The 20,131-nt window shown below is 49.3% G+C and overlaps 3 protein-coding genes across 4 annotated transcripts in view; 1 reads left to right on the plus strand and 2 right to left on the minus strand.

Annotated features, from left to right (window-relative positions):
• The window catches only part of ACSF2 (acyl-CoA synthetase family member 2), a 38,019-nt gene extending 32,127 nt beyond the window's left edge, over positions 1-5,892 (minus strand). The window contains exon 1 of one of the 2 annotated variants that reach the window (XM_074555235.1): positions 5,566-5,781. In XM_074555235.1, coding sequence (XP_074411336.1) covers positions 5,566-5,651 — 86 coding nt within the window. In that variant the 5' untranslated portion in view covers positions 5,652-5,781. Of the gene's footprint in view, positions 1-5,565 lie in introns of both variants that reach the window. The other variant, XM_074555236.1, reaches the window with a different exon arrangement.
• A 3,642-nt stretch (positions 5,893-9,534) lies between these two features.
• LRRC59 (leucine rich repeat containing 59) lies at positions 9,535-13,978 on the plus strand. The gene is made up of 7 exons (XM_074555251.1): positions 9,535-9,895; positions 10,241-10,300; positions 10,819-10,977; positions 11,283-11,387; positions 11,957-12,029; positions 12,457-12,630; positions 13,176-13,978. Exons 1-7 carry the CDS (start codon positions 9,791-9,793, stop codon positions 13,418-13,420), a joined length of 921 nt encoding a protein of 306 aa, XP_074411352.1. The 5' UTR covers positions 9,535-9,790; the 3' UTR covers positions 13,421-13,978.
• Positions 13,979-15,228: 1,250 nt separating this feature from the next.
• Positions 15,229-20,101, minus strand: EME1 (essential meiotic structure-specific endonuclease 1). Its single transcript, XM_005494791.4, has 8 exons — positions 19,357-20,101; positions 19,146-19,273; positions 18,876-18,968; positions 18,410-18,531; positions 18,083-18,215; positions 17,456-17,571; positions 16,246-16,435; positions 15,229-15,907 (listed from the first exon to the last, which is right to left on the minus strand). Exons 1-8 carry the CDS (start codon positions 20,018-20,020, stop codon positions 15,731-15,733), a joined length of 1,623 nt encoding a protein of 540 aa, XP_005494848.3. The 5' UTR covers positions 20,021-20,101; the 3' UTR covers positions 15,229-15,730.
• Between the last annotated feature and the right edge of the window lie 30 nt (positions 20,102-20,131).

The following is a 20,131-nucleotide window of genomic DNA, read 5'->3' on the forward strand; positions in this document are numbered from 1 at the left end:
CCAGTGGGAACCACAGGCACCTGCTTCAGTGGGTCTAGATCAGGAAGACTTCCAAAAGGACTTGGAAAGCTTATGCAGTGGCTTGGGGCACATGGACAATCTTGGTACCCCCAGGGCACACACATGTGTGTCTACACCAGCAGGCAGAACAGGCAGAGCCTCCATCCCTCCATGGGACACCAGCCCTGCAGAGCTGGCACAGCCTGGCCCTACCATCATTCACCTGCACTGCAAACTACACAGATACATCAGCATGCCTGGACAGAACATGGGCTCTGCAGTTCACGGAGAGATGGCAACTGGGCTTGGTCTTTCTGCAACATTAAAAAGTATAAATAGCTGTGAAGTAACACAACCAAACCAGTTTGTAGATAAATTCTCCCAACTGGCTGAAAAGAGCAAACAAATGAGAAAGAGAGAATTAAAAAGGAAAGAGGTCATTCTCCAAAACAATCAGCAGAGAAGAGTTTAATCCTGCAGAATGAAAACTGTTTAGAAGAGTTCAGAGAAGCTAAGCTGTAACTGAGGTGTCCACAAAGGAATGTTCTGTGTTTACAACAGCAATCATCTGTACATGTTCCATCTCTGACAGCTGGAATGCAAAGAGTTTGTGGAACTGAAACAGCAGCAATAAAAAGAGGAGCTACCAGTGAAATGAGGGGGGAGAAGTGCAAAGGCAATACCACAGAAGGGAGGAGATGGCCCCACTGCAACTTTGAGACAGGTGGGAAGGAGGAGAGCAAGGATGGGTTTGAGAAGTACAAACCAGGCAGGGTAGAAGCACTGAGACATTGTGCTGGAGGCCAAGGGGAGGTCAATGAGCCAAGAGAAGCAACAATAGAGAAAATAATTTTAAAATCATTAAGGCTTTCCCTGAGGTCTGATCATGGGTGGAAATGCAGCAATCTCCCCTTGAACCACAGCTCCTGAGCACTGCAGTTCCTACCTTGGTTTCTCTCTCCTACAAACCTCTCTCTACTCCAGCAGCCACCTCCCAATGTGCTGTCTCCTCCCCAGGCAGCCCTCCATGCTCTCTCTCCCTCCTCATCTCCTCTCTGCCTTTCTCCATGACTTCAGCCCCTCCATTCCAACATTAGGAGACAACCAGGAGGGACAGGGCCAAGGTACATTCGTAGGGTGCATAGCACAGAGGCTGTGTATAATGCAGTGTATAATGGGGAAATCCCTGCCTTAAAGAGGAAAAATAGCTCAGCCTAAATGCCCATCTACTATGGGATCAATATTCTGCAAAGACTTGGTGTTACTGCAACAAATGATTTGTTTTCCTGCCCACAAGAAACAAGCCTGAGCCTGCAGTTACCTCCCATGTGGAGTGAAAGGCGGTGTTCAGATAACAAAAGCTAGATTTTACCCTCGGGGGAGTACAGCTCCAAGAGACACTGAGTGCCCTGACCCTTTTTCCCCACTGCTTTTCGGCAGAGGGAGGATTGTGCAAACTCCCACGGGCTCTGTTCAGTTATCCCTTCTCACCGAGCTCTTGGGCAACTCACATCAAGGCTGTAAGACTGCCTGAGGCGGAGGGAGGACAAGTGCCAAACTGAACTTCCTTTTATTGCTTAAAACTCCTGGGCAAAGCATGTGTATAAGCGAGGAGATGAAAGGCAGCTCAGAAGAAAGGCCTTTATAAACATCAGTTCTATAAATCAAAAAGTAGAAAAAAATTCTCCCTACAGCAAGGGCAGGATGAATGCTCCTAGGAGAGCAGTAAAAGCCAGAACAGCCACCCACAGCCACTTGCTGGTTGAAATGGAGACTGAAGAAGTCCCTGACCCCTGTTCATAGCTCAGAGGGCGGATGAGGAACCCTCAGGGTGCTCGTTAAATGCTTAATGGGGCCAGTCACACTCTCATCTCCCTCAAGCCAAGCCATGTCCGGGGTCAGCAGAGCCTGGCCCCAAATTCCCCGCCCAGGAAGGGCTGCAGAGGGCAGGGAGCAGCTGCTGACCTGGTTGTGCAAGAGCTCTTCCCCCCAGCATCATCTCAGGGGGCACTGGGAGCCAAGCAGGCTCAGCACTGGGAAAAATAAACAACAAAAGACCATCACAAAGAGACTGGAGAGAGGAAGAAATACTACAAAATACAGATTGAGAAAATTCAATCAGAACCCAAAGTGATCAGCTGAAACAGTCTCCTGCTCTCTGCAGTCAGCCTTCAAAGAGGTACTTGCCCAGTCCTGCACTGCCAGTGAAAAGGGGAATATCTTACACTGTCATGTCTTGGCAATGCATTACACTGATCAGGCTCTCTGGGCTTACTGGCTCAATATTTTCCAGACCTGAAGACCCAAAAGGTTTCATTGACTTTTCAGAACCAGACTTTTACAGTAAATGCAAGAAGGCACAAAGCTCCAGGTTTCATGGTTTGTCTTCCTCCCCATCCCCAAACATGAGGATGAAAGTGCATGAAAGAGTAGCAAAAGATATCATTACAAAGCCACATGCTGAGAACTACTGAGAAAATACTGCAGTGTTTCACACTGTGAACACAGCTTGCTCTCAGAGGTCCCAAGTATTCACATTTTCAAATTAAAGCATCAGCAAATGATGAGGCTGAAATTAGAGGCTAAGAAGGCTAAGATATCTCATGCTCATAAGCCAGAGTCACTGACTCCTCTCAAAGCACTAACTCCCATAATTTCTTCAAAATCATTAAGAAAAATTCTCAGCTGCCATTGAGTCTGAGCTCCCCAAATTGTGGTCTGACATTCACATGTGCTTCAGCATTTCTGTATCACTTTGACAGCGGCAGAAGTGAAAGGTGTGGGATAAAGCACAGCAGACTTTTGGAAGCACTGGGGGTCAGGAGTGGACTGAAGGAGGCAGACACAATCCAGCAGCTGGAAATCACACAGGGCTGGTCTCCCTCCTACCCACAGCCAGCAGCAAGTGTATGCATCTGCTCTGAGAGAATGCATCAAGAGACCTCTAGAAAGAAAGGGTCCAAAGGATTTAGAAATAACCTCTGTGTTCATCTTTGTTACAGAAAACAAGGAACTCACCCTTCACCTCTTCCTACAAAGCATCTGGTGCTGCTGGAGATAAAACAAGACCCATATGATATTACACCAGCTCTCATTTCCCTGACTCAGCCAAAGGAGAGCAGATAAAACTCTGCTTGCTCTTGGGCACCAGCACTGTAAACCATGGCTTTTGGAGAGCACTTGCCTTTTGTCAGCAGCACATTTCAGCAGCAAGACAGCCTGCAAATGAGCCAGCCCCATCCACAGGCTGTTGGTACAAAACTCCAGAACCCTCAAATTCAGCAACACAGCTCAACAGAGAGACATCAGAGATCTGGGAAGAATGCATCCTCCTCCTCCTCTTCCCTGCAAAAAGTGGGAGAGCAGCCAAATCCCAGCAATCCCAGAGCTCTTCTGCCTAATGGCAGGGAGCAGAAATTATAAGACTGAGGCAAACACTCTGGGCTAACCCTAGGAGCTGTTTGTATTTTTCTCTGAACAGCCCAAATCAACAGCCTGGAGTTGTTGACATAAGATAACTGGCTCTGTTTTCACCTTTAACTCTTTACCAGTCTCTACAGAAATTATCAAAAGGGATGAGAGAGAAAACAAGGGAGTGTAAGCTCCTGTCCCCTTTGTAACGTGAAGGAACTGACCAGCCCTGTGGTGCCATCACATCTGCACCTCTGGGAATTGTCCCAAATACAGAGTTCATACTTGGAGAGGTTCACAGATTCTGCCCGTTCCTTGGCTTATGGACATCTACCAAGAGCATCTCTACCCAAAATAAGAGCTTTTGGGTCTTTTCTGTAATATGTCTGCAATTAAAGGGTGCTGAAAATTAACTCTGCTCTGTCCTCACTTCCACTTTAATCTATTGACTAAAGAATTCATCAGATACTTACTACCTTTTAAAAATATTATTATTATTATTTTCATTTAAGGAGACATGAGGTTCCCAGGGTTTTCAGACTCCCCCTGCAGCAATTTTCTGGTTTTGTTTTCCACTGTACCTCTCTGCCCTCTGCACTCTCCCTACCAAAAGGATAAACAAGCCTAGGAGCTGAATTCAATAAACTTTTTTATAACATTAACTAGAGTTTACTCTCTAAATACATGCTCTCTCTTTCCAAGGGTTTTGTGTCCTTGTCCCTCAGTTTCAATTCTGGGCTGGAATGAGCTGCAGTGAATGCTGTCATTCTTCCCATCTCATCCTATCTCCTAAAAACAGATTCTTTGAAGACAATCTTCACACACCTATGATGAAAGGGCTCCTAATGTCAAACCAGCTGAAAAAACCCACCTAAACCCTGTCTGTGAAAAACAAGGAATGGCCCACCTGGTTCTTGGAATTGCTCACTGGAAGTCATTCATCCTGGTGATTATTACTCTGAATATCAGCTAATCCTTCAGAGCTTTCCCAAAGCCAGATACTTCCCATTTCTGGTTTTGTTTTTTTTTTTTTTTTTTTACATGAACTTGCTCCAAAAGGCAACACTAAGAAAAGCCAGGCAAAGAACTGGCCTGACTTCCCAAGCCCCAGAGTTTCTTGGTGTCCCAGACCTGATGGGTCACCCATCTCCCTGGGGGCTGCAGGACACTGACTGCAAGTCAGAGCCCTGGAGGAGGATGGGGAAGCCATTTGATACATTCCACATTGCTGCAATCTAGATGGAGCTGCTGCACAAAGTTCAGGCTTGCAATGCCTCCACTTCCCTTCGCCCGCTGTTCAGGACTCCTGCCTGCCCCGGCCCACTCCCAAGCTGGGGCAAAGCAGGTCCAGGGGATACAGCCTCCCTTCTGCCACTTTGGAGGGCTTTTAGGGGAGGCAAGGGTTACACACTGAGATGAATATGCCCTCCCTGCATGCAGCCACTGGCCTAGCCGGACACCCACAGCGCTCTGCATATAGTCCCTGGCCCCCACCACACATGGTCTCCATCCTCTGCAGCCTCTGTGCCCTACAGCTCCCCAACCCCAGAGCCCTCTGCCCCCTACAGCTCCCATATCTTCTCATCCACAGCCCCCCGGTCCCCTATAGCCCCTACTCCTTCTCACCCACAGCCCCCTTTCTGCTTTAATTCCTATCCCTTTTAGCCCCAGTCCCCTACAGCCCCACAGCCCTGTACCCCCACAGCCCTGTACCCCCTACAGCCTCGCAGCCCTGTACCCCCACAGCCCTGTACCCCCTACAGCCCACAGCCCTGTACCCCCACAGCCCCACAGTCCTGTACCCCTTACAGCCCCACAGCCCTGTACACCCTACAGCCCACAGCCCTGTACCTCCACAGCCCCACAGCCCTGTACCCCACAGCCCCACAGCCCTGTACCCCGCAGCCCTGTACCCCCACAGCCCTGTACCCCCTACAGCCCCGCAGCCCTGTACCCCCACAGCCCGCAGCCCTGTACCCCCTACAGCCCCACAGCCCTGTACCCCCACAGCCCTGTACCCCTTACAGCCCCACAGCCCTGTACCCCCACAGCCCTGTACCCCCACAGCCCCACAGCCCTGTACTCCACATCCCTGTACCCCACAGCCCTACAGCCCCACAGCCCTGTACCCCCACAGCCCCAGCCCACCCGTACCTGCCCCGCGGGGCTCCCCGCCGCTCGCCCACCCGGCGCAGGAGCTGCACTGCCCGGGGCAGCGCTGCCAGACGGGCCGTGGCCATTCCTTCAGCGGCGGCAGCACCCGAGCTCCCGGCAGGCCCCGGCCCGGCCCGTTCTGTCCCGTCCCGTCCCGTTCCGCCGCTCGGTGCTGGGGGCGCGGCGCTCCACGGCCCGCCCCGGCTCCGGACCCGGCCCCGCTCCGCCCCGTCCCGCCCGCGGCCCCGGGACCCTTGGCCGGCCGGGAGGAGGCACCGCTGGGAAGGGAAGAGGAGAAGGCGCCCGCCCTGCCCGGCCCGCGAGAGGGACTGGAGGCTCAGGCCGAACCCCCACAGTCCCGCTGGGCACCTGCCCCGTCCTCTGCCGGTCCCCACAATTTCTTCCCTGTACATTTCCACTCCATTATCTCTTCTTCCCAGCCTGTTCCATCAGCCTGACCCAACCAGTGTTACACCCCGAATAAGCCCCTCCACTCAAATGAGTAGAGATGGACTTTGGTGCAAGATAATCACCATCATTTGTCCACCTGTCTCCACTCGTATCACTTGGTGCCCTAGCCCTCCCGTGAGTCACCATCTGGCCTCCAGCCCTATCTCCTCAGTAAGTTATCAGTTGGCATCACACTACCATCTTTAGGCACTCCCTGTGGAGAAGAGACCAGCTAGGGACTGCAGAGCTGCTCCAGGGCTGGCAGGCTGAGACCCCCTCACCTGAGTGCAGAGGTGTGGGCAGGCACCAGGTGAGGAGTGTGGTGCTGCTGAGCTCTCCAGCAGCACTGATGCTGAGGAGGTGACAGTGTATCTGTATCACATCAAGCACAATGGTGCAGATGAACAAGAGCATAAATATCCACCTCAGAATGGTGAATCTCAGACATCAAACAAAAAATGTGCTTGCAACAGAGTGAAATATCAACTGCCACCAGATCTCTAGTGTCTGACACTTTTAGAAATGAAAGATTTACCCCAGTGTGCATCTAGTTCACGAGGAATTTGCTTGGTGGCAGCAGTGACGTCTTCTTTGTTAGGGAAAGGAAGACTTTTTTCCCTTGAAATGTGAAAAATTGGCCTTGGCTGCAGAGGGGTCACAGAGATCTTCAAAGAGTCTGGGAATGGTCTCCAACCCGAGGCTGGCAGGGTCAGCTGAGGCCCAGTAAGGATTGTTAGATCACAATTAGATCAACTGGGTTCATCCCACTTCCCTCAGCATTTCCTGCTCCCTTCTCCTTGCTAATGTTCTTGCAACCCCTAACAGAGTGCACAGATGTGCCTTGTGCTATGCTTTGTCTTTGTCTTCTGGAGCTTCAAAGTCTTTCTAGCCTCTTCCAGTCAGTCCCACTGAACTCAGCAGCGAGGTGAGTTTCTGGATTCCCACAGGGGATGTAAAGCTGTGTGACATCTGTGGCCAGAAGTTGTCCTTCCACCGTTTGGCCAGAGCAGAGCAACTGTCTTTGTGCTGATGGAGCATCAGAGCTCTTGGTATTGTATAACCACTGAGGAAAAAAAATTGATGCAAACCTGTAATAAATAAAAATAAAAATTACTTTTGGCTTGATCTTCCCACATTATGATCATTGGCCCAGAGGGTGAGTCCCGGTTAAAGAAAGAATTAAACCAAGAATTATGCAGAAATTAATGTGACCTTAACATCTGGGTATGTTTGTTTGAGATTGTAGTGGATTTGGCTAGAGAGCAAATCAAAGAACCCCTGAAGCAGTAGCATTTCATACACCATTGCATAAGGTACCATTCATTTCTAATCAAGATTTTAAAATCTGGTAATCATAAGTAGGTAGGTAGGTTTTGTAACCATCTACACCCTTGTTTGGTTCTGCTAGGAGCCAATGGCTCTTGGATTTGTGGAAACACAGATTTCAGTCTCTGTAGCATTGCACTGACAAAGATCTTTCCCAGACATGCAGAGGGTCTTGCTCAGGCCCCCTCAGAGCCCCTCTGGGTTCTCTTCTCCAGAGCAGGACTGTATTTGATGTCTCCCAGCCACGGAAGGGAACAGCACAGCACATCACATAAATCCCTCGCTGGCTCAGGGTAACGAGTGGGACAGTAATCAGTGCCTGCCTTGGAGATTTGGCTTCCCCACCACTCTGGAGCAAGTCTTCTCTGGCCCTTCCCTCCAACAACATTGTTGTGAAAAGCTTAGGTATGGGGGGAGATTCTTGGATAAGTAGACCTCACTTCTCTCAGATGAGGGCTCTGTAATTTCTGATCACATTTGGAAGAACAATAATATGCTCTGAAAAACTTTCATAATCTCCTGGACAGGAGCACTTCAACCTCAGGCAGACTTTATTGTAGTTTCTATGAGGCAAATCCTTGTGCGCTGCTTTGGGGTGCCTTTGTTCAGAGAATCCTGTGGCCTTAGTTACCTCAGTACTGAGCTAATGCTGGTTTCTGGGTGTTGGAAGAAATTCACCGGCAGCTTAAAAACGAACTAATGCATCCAGAAGGTAGATGTGCTGCAGTAGTGAAAACATCTTCGCAATGTGTGTTTGTGATGTTTGTCCCAAACATCTTTGCAATGTGTATTTACATCTTCGCAGTGTGTGTTTGTGATGTTTGTCCCAAACATCTTCGCAATGTGTGTTTGTGATGTTTGTCCCAAACATCTTTGCAATGTGTATTTGTGATGTTTGGGGATAATAGCACAGAGGTGAGGAAATTCATGGTTAGTCCTTGCTGTAATCCCAGTACCAGGTAACAATAATCTGGCTCTGTCTCAGGTTCCTTTCTCTTTCACTGACTTTCTCCACAGAGGAGAGTGCTCTGTTCCTGTGGGGCTGGAGCCTTGGGAGCAAAGCAGGAATATCCATTAAGTGTTCCTCCTGTGAAGAAACATGGTTGGGTAATGGTACAGCCCAATTGAGAGGGAATTCTCCCCCTGGACTAGGGAGAGTGTGGACAGATATAAGCAGCTGTATCAGGTATTGCAAAACAATGTACACATCCCTGGCTTTCTGTTGGGATTATTGGCCATAAACCAGTTAGCTCTCTGCGTGGTGGTGTGTGTCAGGTGATGTGACTGGATGCAAAACCTCCCTTGCTCATGGGTCTAGGCTGGGAGTTCTCCTGCCTTCTGCAGGGCTGTTTCTTGTAGCCCAGATCTAAACTCCTGCCAGCCTGGCCAGGGTTCCAGGGCTGGTGGGACAGCTACAAGAATGCCCTGAGCTGTACCAGTGTGTCCCAAAATAGGCTCTGCCACCCAGCGTGCAAGAAGCCAACCCAAACCCAGAGCAGAGGTATTTGATCTCACCTATTTACAGTTCTGCACTGGATGGCAAATCCACAAAGCCAGCATGACAGCTGTCAAAACTTTTGACTACTTACGTATTTTAGCAACAAGAGGCATTAATGTTCATTGGCTACAAGTTACCTAGTTCTCATATCAATTAGTATTCTATCTGCCATTGTTTAATGATTCTTTTGCTTCCCATGCTAATTAGTCCAGTCTTAGTCTTTCTCTTCTTTTGGGTTGGTGGGTTTCCTGAGTCTGTGACCATGAGCAGGTGGTCACAATCTGCCCCTGACAAAACTACATTTTACCTGCTTGGAGCTGATTCAACCCAATTGCTGAGTTAGCTTTATCAGTTTCGTCCTTATCTTCGGGATTCTGCCTAATGTCCTTGTAACTCATAAATCCTGCATTCCTTGTTCCTGCTCTCAGTAGCACATCCTTCCTCCCAAGCTTTGTTAACCTCTCATTAAGTCTGAGATCATCGGATCAAGCCTTAAACCTTAACAAGACAATTCTACCAACAAGTAATTCGTCTTTCTAAGACAGCGCTTAGAGCCTATTAACTGCTCTCTGCTCGGGGACTAAACCTCATTTCTTTTTGCTTAGGTTTGAAAGTACGCAGAGATCAAACACCAGATAACATCCTCTCCTAGGGCAATGTGCCGGTGTTCGGCGGCGCGTGTGCGGGCGGTGCGGCCCCGCTCCGGGCCGGCAGGGGCGCGCTCGGCCCCGCGGCGGCGGCTGCCGGGCCCCGCGCGGACGTGGCCGCGGAAGTGGCTGGCGGGGCCGGGCCGTGCCACGCCGGGACGGGACGGGCCGTGCTGGGCTGTGCTGAGCTGGGCTGTGCTGAGCTGTGCTGTGCTGTGCTGTGCTGGGCTGAGCCGCTCCGAGCCGAGCCGCGCTGCCTCCCCGTGCCGAGCCGCATCTCCCGCGGGCAGCCGCCGACGGAGCCATGTCGCGGGGCAGCGGTAAGGGGCTCAGCCTGAAGGACAAGCTGGACGGGAACGAGCTGGACCTGAGCCTCTGCGACCTGAATGAAGTGCCGGTGCGGGAGCTGGTGAGTCTCCGGCCGCAGGGCCCCCGGCGGGGGTGGGGAGCAGCTCCCGGCCCCCGGGAAGGGGCAGCGTAGGACAGCCGGGTGTGCTGGGGGTATGTGACCTGGCCTGCAGGTATTTAAAGCAGTGAGGTTCTGTGTCCCGCGGGCCCGGCAGCGCTAGTTACTGCTCTCCTGGGATAAGAACCTTTTTGACACAGAGATGGATCCGGAGATGACGTGACCATGGAGCAGCCGCGGGGGATGGATAGACTGACGCGGGAGAAACCGCAGAGGCCGAAGCAGAACAGGTGTTAGAGGGGGTCGGGTGAATGTCCATGTTCATTCAGTGCCTTATCTGTCTTTCAGGCCGCTCTTCCGAAAGCTACTGTCTTGGATTTGTCCTGTAACAACCTCGTTTCCTTGCCGGTAAGGTGCTAGAGAGCCTCCGTGGAGATCAGTCTGCTGGGAAATATTTGGAAAGATAGCTGGTGCTTCAGTAGAGGCTCACCAGGCACTGTGGAACTGGCACTTGCGCTGCCCTGGGGTGGCCGAATGACTCAGTTGTCAGTGACAGGTCAGTGCTGGCAGTGGATTTGGCTGAGGCAGGAGAGAGTACAGGGTTGAACTGGGTGAAGATTGCAGTACATTCCTTCCAAAGCATCCCCAGGTGAATACAGAGGAGTTTCATCAGCAGTGGAGACTTGGGTTTGTTCCTGTCATATTGTCATCCATAACCTTCTCGGTCTGTCGTCTCTGTCCCACTGTGTCTCCCCTCCATCTTCCAAGGCAGAGGAGGAGAGCGATTTTCCTCCATCACAGTCCTGTAGCAAGTCAAGGATTTGTGCCTGATTTGAGGTGCAGGCTGTCTCCACATACTTCCCACTTAGGTTCTTCCATAAGGGTGCTGACCAGCTTTCTCTGGGTTTTCTTTGTTTGGGTTTTAGTCAGATTTCTGCAGTTTGATGCATCTGGTGAAACTGGATTTGAGTAAAAATCGGTTGCAACAGCTGCCCTTGGACTTTGGCCGCCTGGTGAATCTGCAGCACTTGGACCTCCTGAACAACCGCTTGGTCACCCTGCCAGTCAGCTTTGCACAGCTCAAGGTAAAACTGTTTGCTGGGCAGTTACGTAAAGCTTTGGGATGCAGCCCAGGGTCTTGTGATCCTGCTCAAGTTGATTTCTCTGGTAAAGCATCCATCCTGCTGACTACCCATTTCAAAATTCAGCTGGGTCTGCACTGCAGCCCAGTAAAAATCCTCTCAGTCTATTGAAAACATCTCTGCTCATCTTCTCTACCTGTTTCATTAATGTGAAAACTAAGCAGTTCTTTCCTTCTGCTTTGGATCTCTTAATTAATTCCAAGACTGCTGTGCTCTTACAGCCTCCCCTTTGTTGTGCCTTTTTGCAGAACCTGAAGTGGCTGGATCTGAAGGACAATCCCCTGGATCCTGTCCTGGCGAAAGTAGCAGGAGACTGTCTGGATGAGAAGCAGTGTAAGCAGGCTGCTGTCAAGGTAAGGAGTCTTGTTTTATTCTAATTTATGTTTTTCCTTTCATGGCTTTGAGTGATTCTTCCTCTGTTTGCTTAGCAAGCTGGGCAGCTGCTGCAGGACCCTGAAGTTTCTTCAGGGAGTGAGGTGCAGGTCCATTGCACTGACTCCCCTACTGCTGTGTCTGTGGAGAGCAAACACCTGACTGAGGAGGCTGCTTCTCCATTTTGGAGTTAAGAGAGGATTAAATGCTGGTTGCCAAGAAAGGAGGCATAATCAGACATAGTAATCCATGCCTGTGCTGATAGTACAAAAACCTCTGGAGAAGTTCTGGCAAACATAAATAGAAATGTTCTGTGATCCTCTGAATCACTGAGCACCAGTTTGCCATGTTTCTTTTTAATGCACAGATTTGTTTTTTAACAGAGACTCACAAAAGTTGTGAGTTCTTTTCAGAGCCGTAGCTGTAGGGGTAGGTGAGGGTTGAGGGTCAGCCCCAGCTGCCTATCCTCAGCCACACTCTGTTGTGTTCTGAACTGACTGTGCTACTAGGCCTCTGCACAGCCCTCAGGTTGTTTTCTTGGCTATTTCAGGTACTGCAGCACATGAGAGCAATCCAGTCTGAGCAAGATCAACAACGGCAGCGGAAACTCCAGGCAGAGAGAGGTAGGGACAAAGAGCCCCCACGTGCTGTCTGCTGAGGACTGCTCTTGGTCTGTCTAACACACCCAAACATTCTGATCACCATCTAATAAATTGTCATCTAACACATACTTGTAGCCACCTAAACCCAAAGTACTCAGGGAATAGTAGGGTAAAAGGGCTGGAGGGAGAAATATAGCAGGGGGGTAGTGTATGTGATTTCTTGGCCTGAGGAATAGTTAAATCTCTAGAAGGAATGTGTATATGTTACCTATAAAACATGAAAGAAAAGCACAGCAAAATGCAAGGTATGTAACACTAAATAAAATGATAAAAAAAGAGGATAGTTGTTTAATTGGTTCCCTCATTCCAGTTGGGATAATAAGGCAGTAAGGAAAATGGCAGTGACAACGCTTTGCATAAAAGGGAAAAACTTGCTGTTAACCCCCAGAAATGGAGAAGAAGCGTGAAGCAGAACAGCGAGCAAAGGAGGCTCTGGAGAGAGAACTGCGGAAGCGAGAGAAGGCAGAGGAGAAGGAGCGCAGAAGGCGAGAGTACGATGCTCAGAAAGCTGCAAAACAGGAGATGGAAAAGAAAACTAAAAAGGAAACAGTGCACACCCGAAGTAAGTAGTGTCTGTTTTGGGTGGGACTGTGTCAGGTGTCATTGTCATTAGATTGTGATGCTGCCAGAATTGCTTTCATGCAGCCCGGGTACTGGGAGACCGGAAGATGGTGGGAGAGGGTAGAGTGGAACTTACAGGAGTTCTCATAAACTCTGCTGCTGTGCCCTTTCCCCCTTTTTCTGTGTTACCATGATCTGTAAAGCTGCAAGTCATGAAGTTCTCCTGCTGTTCCTAATGAGAACTTCCCTCCACTCATTTTTTTCTTAAGTCTACTTAGCTACATCTGCTTAATCAGATCTTGTGCAACACAGAGGTGCTTTACACCCCCTTCACTGCTGCCCATGAAACTGGATCTGAAACTTTTCATTCTAAGCAGTTACATCCTGCACATCTACTTATTTATCAGAGCTAAGTGATGAAAATTCACAACAAAAGCCAACTGCAGCAGAGGATTAAGTATCTTACCTGAACAGTTTGTTTGTGAGCATAGCCTGTTGTCGTTGGTTCATTGCTCACGTGGTGTCCTGTTCACGTTCTGACTGCAGAGCCGGCCTCCAGCTCCCGTCCCCCTCAGCCTGCCCGGCACAAGGCCTCGTGGTCGCGGTCAGTGCTGAGAGTGCTGCTCTTTGTGCTCTTCTGCATCCTCTGTGCCCTGGCTGCCTGCAAGCTGACGGAGCTGCAGCATCAACCTCTGTGTGTCAGCGTCAACACCCTCTACGAGGACGTGGTGGCTGCTCTGCAGAACCACAAAACCCTGCAGAACATGCTACAGCACAACTCGCACCAGTGATTGTCCTGGGTGGGCTCTTGCTTCATCAGCATCTCCTTCCACCATCTACGCAGCCAGAATTCCTATGGAATTGTGTTCTGATGAAACTGCTTTGAACCAGTCAGCGTTGGTTTGCTGGTCCACTCCACAGAGCAGAGCTATTGTTCAAACTATCTTTGTTGTGCATGTCTCTCAGTCGGCCTGTAACTCCCATTGTTTGTGCACATTAACCTAAACTTGTTACCACTCCTTGCCTCCAAGTTGTGTCCACCAGGATTGTGAGGCACAGGAAGCTGACAGTCTATAGGAATGGGAACAAGCAGCCCTCACATCATCTGGGTGAGACAGCTGTAGCTCTGAGCTAGAGGTGGAAGGTTTTTAATACATATCCATTCCTTGCTGTCATTTCTGTTTGTGCTAAAAGTGGTGGTATGGCTGTATGGGAATAATACACTAAGGCCACACTCCAGGACCAATTACAGGCATGTGGGATGGCTGTGCATCCTTGTGTTGGAGCAAAGAGGCTGATGTGCTATTGAAAGAAGCTGAAAATTTTCAATACAATAGTTTTCATGGCAATTTGTCTGAACTGGATGTTTATGTTATTAACATAGTTTTCATTTTAATTAGGCCTTTCAGGAACAGCCACAAATGATTGCCAAGTACGTGGGAGTAATTCCTGCCTGCTGCAGCGGCAGAAGCAGCGCTGGGTGGCGCTGCGGGAGCACTGCTGGCAGGAACGGGAAGCCTCGGGGCTGGGGAAAGGCTGGGAGGTTTGGTGGTTTGCATCTCAAGAGGAAAACTCACCTCTGCAATGGTCTGTGAATTATTTCGAATTTCCTTTAAAATTATTTAAAATTCATTTTAAAATTTCCTTAACTTCCACCGAGCAGAAGTTTTTCATATCATTAAGAGCTTTGTGAGTTCTTAAAATGAAGTGGAAGTTTCAGAGAATATCTGTGCTACAAACTCCACTGAGACATTCACACTGATCCCCAGAATCATTCCCTCTTCTCATACCTGGGATTATTGCTGCCAGGAGGAGTGCTGTGGGGAAACCATCACAGCATTAAACCCTCATTTTTCTGTAACCCAATGATAAGATTGTGGTTCCCTGAATATGGCACAGGAGAGAGCAGCAGCACAAGTGTCAGATTAAAGGAAGGAAGGAAGGGGTGCCTCTGCCTCAGGAGGGTGCATGTTCTCAAAGCTTCCTTCAAACACCTTTTAAGTTTTGCTTTCAGTGTCTAGCTCATCTCATTCTTTAAAAGATCCTTACCCTCTATCCAGAAATGTTCAGGAGAATTACAGACAGCATCTAAAGCAATGTTTCCTCCATGCAGCCCTTCCTGCCAACATTTAGATGAGTGCTACATAGGTTGGTGAGCATGGGCTTATACAATGTATAGATTGGGGTTAGCAGCACTTCTGGTCAGGCCAGGGCTCTGGCTGGGTGCCTAGAACAAGGTAGGGATTTTTCCACTGCAGGCAACAGGGTTCCAAAGAGTTAACTTCCACACATGGGATGCAGTTTAATTCTCAGCAATGCTGTTACAAAAACCCTCAACTGTCCTTGTGTGCACACAAGTGCTGATGGCTGCACGGACAGGCCGTGGTCCCCAATCTAATTAAAAGGAAGCTTTTTCTGCCAACTGTTTAGACCTCATAATTCCAGCACATATAATCAGATTTCAAGACCTTCTGTAGATTAGGCTGTCTGGAGACTGAATCAGAGCACTCTAAACTTGTATCTGAAAATTAGTCTTACTCATTCCCATCTGCTACAGCGGAACAATGAGAGGCTATTTGTGAGGTCAAGTTCTTTCACCTCGCTAGAGGAGGTGCTGGGGGGGAGCACCAGGTTGCTCCAGCTTCAGGATTTGTCCCAAAGGAGGGAGAAGGTGAGTCCTTGCAGTTCAGGAGAGCAACAGGAAGTATTCCTTTTAACAGAGGACACACCTGTCTATATTCAAGACGCCATGTTAAGAAGCAAAGGTTATTCTTCAAAATTATTTATTTTATAGAAAGACAAATAAAACAACATCAGTACTATAAGCTGTGTGCAACTCGTGCTTAGGGAAGATGTTCACCACCCTTCTTGTGTAAACTCCTGCTATTCAGCAACTTTATCCAACTTTTTTCCTTCTACAATAAAGTCTTAATGTGTTTCAAGTCTTTAAACAGGGATCATTGAGTGTTATCTAAGCACTTCTTCACAGAAGAAAACTGAAAACTTGACCAGACAAATGGTAAAAACCCTTATTCCCTGGAGCTACCCAGTGAAATCCAAAATGGAACATTAACTGAACAGTACAACCCTTTTTCCCCGTGCTAGGCAGTGAAGTCCAGACGGAGGTCGGGATCGTGGGAAGTCATGTGCAGGTAGATGCGCCGGGACAGTTCGGGCCCGATGCGGCGGGCGGTGGCCGTGACGCCCTCGCCGCGGTGCACGGGGATGTTGGCCAGCATGTTCTCCCGCTCCTGCTCCGAGGAGCACCGCTCATAGGCCTGGGAGCAACACAAGGCAACAGTGGCATCACTCACTTGCATCCATTGCTCAAAAAACCAATCAAAGCTATGCACCTCTACCTGCTCTGCCCTTCCACAATGTCCACTCATTTTTCACTTGGTCTCTGCCCAAGTCCCATCTGTGAGCTTGGAGAGTGAAGCCAGTGCTGCTCCCTCAGTGGGAAGCCAGACCAGTGGATGCCAAGGAACCGGTTCCTTCACTAACTTACTGAACCGCTCATGCACAATCACTGTGTCTAATTTAATACTGATTAAATTATTTCTTCCACTCCCTGGCTGCCTGCACACAGTGCTGGCTATCCCTGAGGCATCCTCACCTGGATCAGAAGCTGAGGAGAAGGGTAGGCAGACACGATAGCCTCAGCCATCTCAGAGCTGACACGGTTAAATTGCTGTATCTGCCTCTTCCAAACTTTCAAGAGACCCTTTCCAGAAGAATCCACCTTCACCCCTCTGCAAGAGTCCTTCTCCAAGTAGAAAGAGAACCCTGTGTTCTCTCGCTCTCGCCTAGGGAGAACAAGGAATGAGGAAGCAAATGAGACAATGAGGCTGTGAGGAAAATCCTGTCCCTGCCATCTGTTGTCACAGAGCCAGAGCGCCGTCCCTCACTTGAGCTGTCAGAGACACAACGGGCATCAAAGGAAACGTGAATAATTTGACCCTGTTTTCTTTACATGCACTAACAATTTCTTTAAGACCCAGATTGCTCCTGAAATATAAACAATCCCATACTCAGCAGCAATCCTGACACAAGCCAACTTGCAGACAAAGTGGTAAACAAGAATTCACCTTCTGGCTGTCAACCATAACAAAGCACTTTTAGATGTCATTTTTAATGACAGCTCATCTCTTGTCATGGCTGACATGAAAATCCAGCAACTGCTGTGACAGGAATGCCAGGATTGCGTGAGACTGTGCAAGATGGCTTTCTTAGCTATCACTGTGCAACAAGCTGCTGTCCTCCCTCATCAATGGAAAGAATCAAATGGTTCATTCTCAGGCATGTCTCTTCATTACACACTGAAGAAGAAAAGCTGGCACTCTAAGAGCCAACCCTACTCACATTCCCTTCCCACTCCAAAAATCTGACTCAGAACAAGAGCTCTACTTGATGTCAAGACTCCAGTGTGAGAGCTGAAGGTAGTGAGGCACCAGAATAAATTGCCCAAAGAAGCTGCAGATACCCCATTCCTGGAAGCATTCAATGTCAGGTCAGATGGAGCACTAAGCAACCCAGTGGAATGGAAGATGTCCCTGCCCATGGCAGGGGTTGGGTTAGATGATCTTTAAGGTCCCTTCCAACCCAAACCAGCCTGTGACTATGAAACCAGGCTTTGTCCTGACCCCTCTGTGGGCAGGACATCAATTTCAAGAACAAGTCCTTTGTTGAAGGAGCTGCAAGAGCAGATGCTGTGTCACCTGCACCTTTAGGAGCCATTGTACCCTGTGGTGTACCTGCTATTCCTTCCCAGTAGCTCAAAGTGCAGCCTCTCCAAAGGCAGGACCAAATCTCCAATGCTTACTCACTTGTATGGTGCTTCAGCCACAGCTTTGGTGAACATAGTGGCATATTCCCCAAGCTCCTCACTGCTCTCAAAAATGCTGATTTGGACTTGTGTGCTCAGCTGCAGATCCACCAGGGCCTGTATCACCAATGGGAACAACAAATGGCACAATCAGTCTTGCTGCATCAAATTCTATATTTGTCTGAAGCAGAAAAGGGTCACAAACGTCCTGCTGTAGGACAAGAACCTTCACCCTCCATTTTGGGAACAGTTAAGACACTGAAATATTTAGAGGCAGTCTGTCTCCTGACAGTTAATATCACCTCAGCGTCCTCTAAGCTGCCTCAGCTCCCCTGTGGCTCTTGTTATGAACAAGCCACCACCAGTGGCATTTGCCAATGGGCCCTGAAGGGCAAGAGGTGCTGGGACTGCCATCAGTGTCCAGGAGAATGAGACACATCAGTCTCTGTGGGAGCAGGTACATGACTGAGCAGTGGGGAGCTGAACCCAGAGAGCTCTGTCCATAGACTGATGGACAAATGAATAAGGAAAGCCACGTACTCCCATGTACAAAATTGTGTGACTGGGTCAAATGTTCAAATACTGGGAGACAACAGATGATGGCTGCATGTGTTTTAAAAGCACTCACTTCTTTCACATCCATTCTGGATAAGTCCAAGCTAGAATCCTTAGCTTCCTTTTTTCTCCTTTCTCCCCGTTTCTCTTGATTCCCACTTGCTGCTGTCTGTCGCAGCCTTTGTTTGGGCTGAACTTGGAGAGACCTAAAAAGAGTCAAGTAAGACTGGGGTGACAGTCTGGATGGACCTCTGCTTCTGTTTCTGTACAAAAAGTGGTGGAGCAGTTCTGGGAATACCTCTTGCACTCCAGTCTTTGCTAGAAAGAATTAACATAAACACCTATGGCATTTTTCAAGGCCAGAGAAAACACAGAAACATTTGGAGGGAAGAAGTCTGACCTGAAATAATTTTCTACTCCAACTACTGCCAGAGCCAGAATTCTCCCAGGCATTTTCTCCATCATATGAGCCACACAGCTCTGCAGGGTCTCCTTCTGCCTCTCTGCACAGCCATCAGCATTCTACAAAATGAATGGGAAACATAAGGAGTTAAACAATGTTGAGGTATACAGAGAAGCACAGCAAATTTTTGCTCTGGTTGTAGGTCTGCAGAAAGAAGGGAAAAAAAAATAAACTCACTTGATGTACCAATGTAACTCTTCAGAGGAATGTGTGAAAAATTTTAACTAGTGAAGAAAGCTTGTCAGAACTTTGCATTATTCAGCCCATTAATGGCTTCTACACCCAGATTTCTGTTTCAGTGAAACCCTGCATTCCACCCACACCAAAACCTTCCTGCCACTGGCAAAACACTGGTTTTACATCAAGGCATGTTCAAGAACACAAAAGTCATAAGCATTCTCACTTGCTTGTAGTTGTGAGCCATGGACAAAAACTCCTCCAAGCCAAGCAGAACCAGAACATTTGGTTCTTCTGTCCATTCATCTCCTCCTCCCATCTGTTCAGATATGAAAACAAACAGGCCACAGTCTGTTTAGAATTCACTCAGACTCCCACTCAGATCTCTGAGCAGGGAGATTAGAGGGTGTTCACTTGGGTTGCTAAATACAATTACTAGTGACCACAAACAACACATGAGGAAAAGGACGAGATTATAAAAATTTTGCTCACATACCTGTGATGTCACTGTCTTTCTCCTCCAGGTGATGCTGCAGGGAACAGCGTGGTTCTCAAACACACAGGAATAATTGGCAGCCTGCAAAGCACTAAGGATCTGCTCGCCACCTTCTACCTGTAAGATGACTGAAATCGATTCATGGGTCAGGCCTCCAGAGAGAGGAGACAACAGTCAGTACAAGGCAGCAGCAGGCTGTGAGGACAACTACCTGGATCCAGCACCACTGTTATGTATTTCTGGCACTCTCCTGGCCGCTGAGCTTTCAGCATCTTGGCAACGGCTCGCTTCCTCTTTTTCTCCTCCTCCTGCTTCCTCCTCTTTGCTTCTTGCTCTTTCCTTCTCTGCCATACATTCTGGCAGATTGCCTCCCGTTCCTTCTGACTATATTGTCGCTTCTTGAGAGGGAGCGATGTTTCTGGCCTTTCTCTGCTTACCGGGGGGCTGCCAGGCCTGTCAGAGTCGACTGGCAAGGAGCACAAGGGGGATCTCTCAACACTGCGTGTACCAGTATCACTACCACAAGCTACTTCTCCAGACGGCGTCAGGTCTTGCCGAAGTCCTTCGCTCCCAGGAGCCATCAGGTCACCACTAGCACAAATTCCAGATGCCTCTCCATCATCAGCGCCCAGGCTGAAGGGCTCAGGCTCCGCTCTCACCCTCATCTTGACCCTCTCGTGCAAAGGGACGACGTCCATGTCCTCTTCGCTCCCGCTGCTCACCATCTTAACAACCTCTGCCACTTCAGGCTTAGGAGATGGCGACCGCGGGCGGCTCGGCTCGCCGAGGCATGGGGACGGCCGCAGCAGGTAGGCGAAGGAGGGCAGTTTCTCCTCCTCGCTGCTCTCAGACCCCAAGTCGCTCTCCGCCATCATCCCCCGTCCGCTCAGGGGCACCCGGGCCCGCCTGAGGGGAAAGCCCGCGCCGGCCGCTGGTTGGCCCGGAGGCGCGTGCAGTGGGCGGCGATTGGTCCGAACGCTAGCGAG

The sequence above is a fragment of the Zonotrichia albicollis genome, chromosome 19, assembly GCF_047830755.1.
Source record: "Zonotrichia albicollis isolate bZonAlb1 chromosome 19, bZonAlb1.hap1, whole genome shotgun sequence".
NCBI classification, from domain to species: Eukaryota; Metazoa; Chordata; class Aves; order Passeriformes; family Passerellidae; genus Zonotrichia; species Zonotrichia albicollis.

What these genes read in the sequence shown, in the direction of transcription:
- LRRC59 (XM_074555251.1), top strand. Translation starts at nt 9,791, where the DNA reads ATGTCGCGGGGCAGCGGTAAGGGGCTCAGCCTGAAGGACAAGCTGGAC. An exon ending in AAGTGCCGGTGCGGGAGCTG is followed by an intron (nt 9,896 to 10,240) that starts GTGAGTCTCCGG and finishes TCTGTCTTTCAG; the next exon opens with GCCGCTCTTCCGAAAGCTAC. An exon ending in TCAGCTTTGCACAGCTCAAG is followed by an intron (nt 10,978 to 11,282) that starts GTAAAACTGTTT and finishes GCCTTTTTGCAG; the next exon opens with AACCTGAAGTGGCTGGATCT.
- EME1 (XM_005494791.4), bottom strand. Translation starts at nt 20,020, where the DNA reads ATGATGGCGGAGAGCGACTTGGGGTCTGAGAGCAGCGAGGAGGAGAAA. An exon ending in AACAGTGGTGCTGGATCCAG is followed by an intron (nt 19,274 to 19,356) that starts GTAGTTGTCCTC and finishes AATCGATTTCAG; the next exon opens with TCATCTTACAGGTAGAAGGT. An exon ending in GAAAGACAGTGACATCACAG is followed by an intron (nt 18,969 to 19,145) that starts GTATGTGAGCAA and finishes ATATCTGAACAG; the next exon opens with ATGGGAGGAGGAGATGAATG.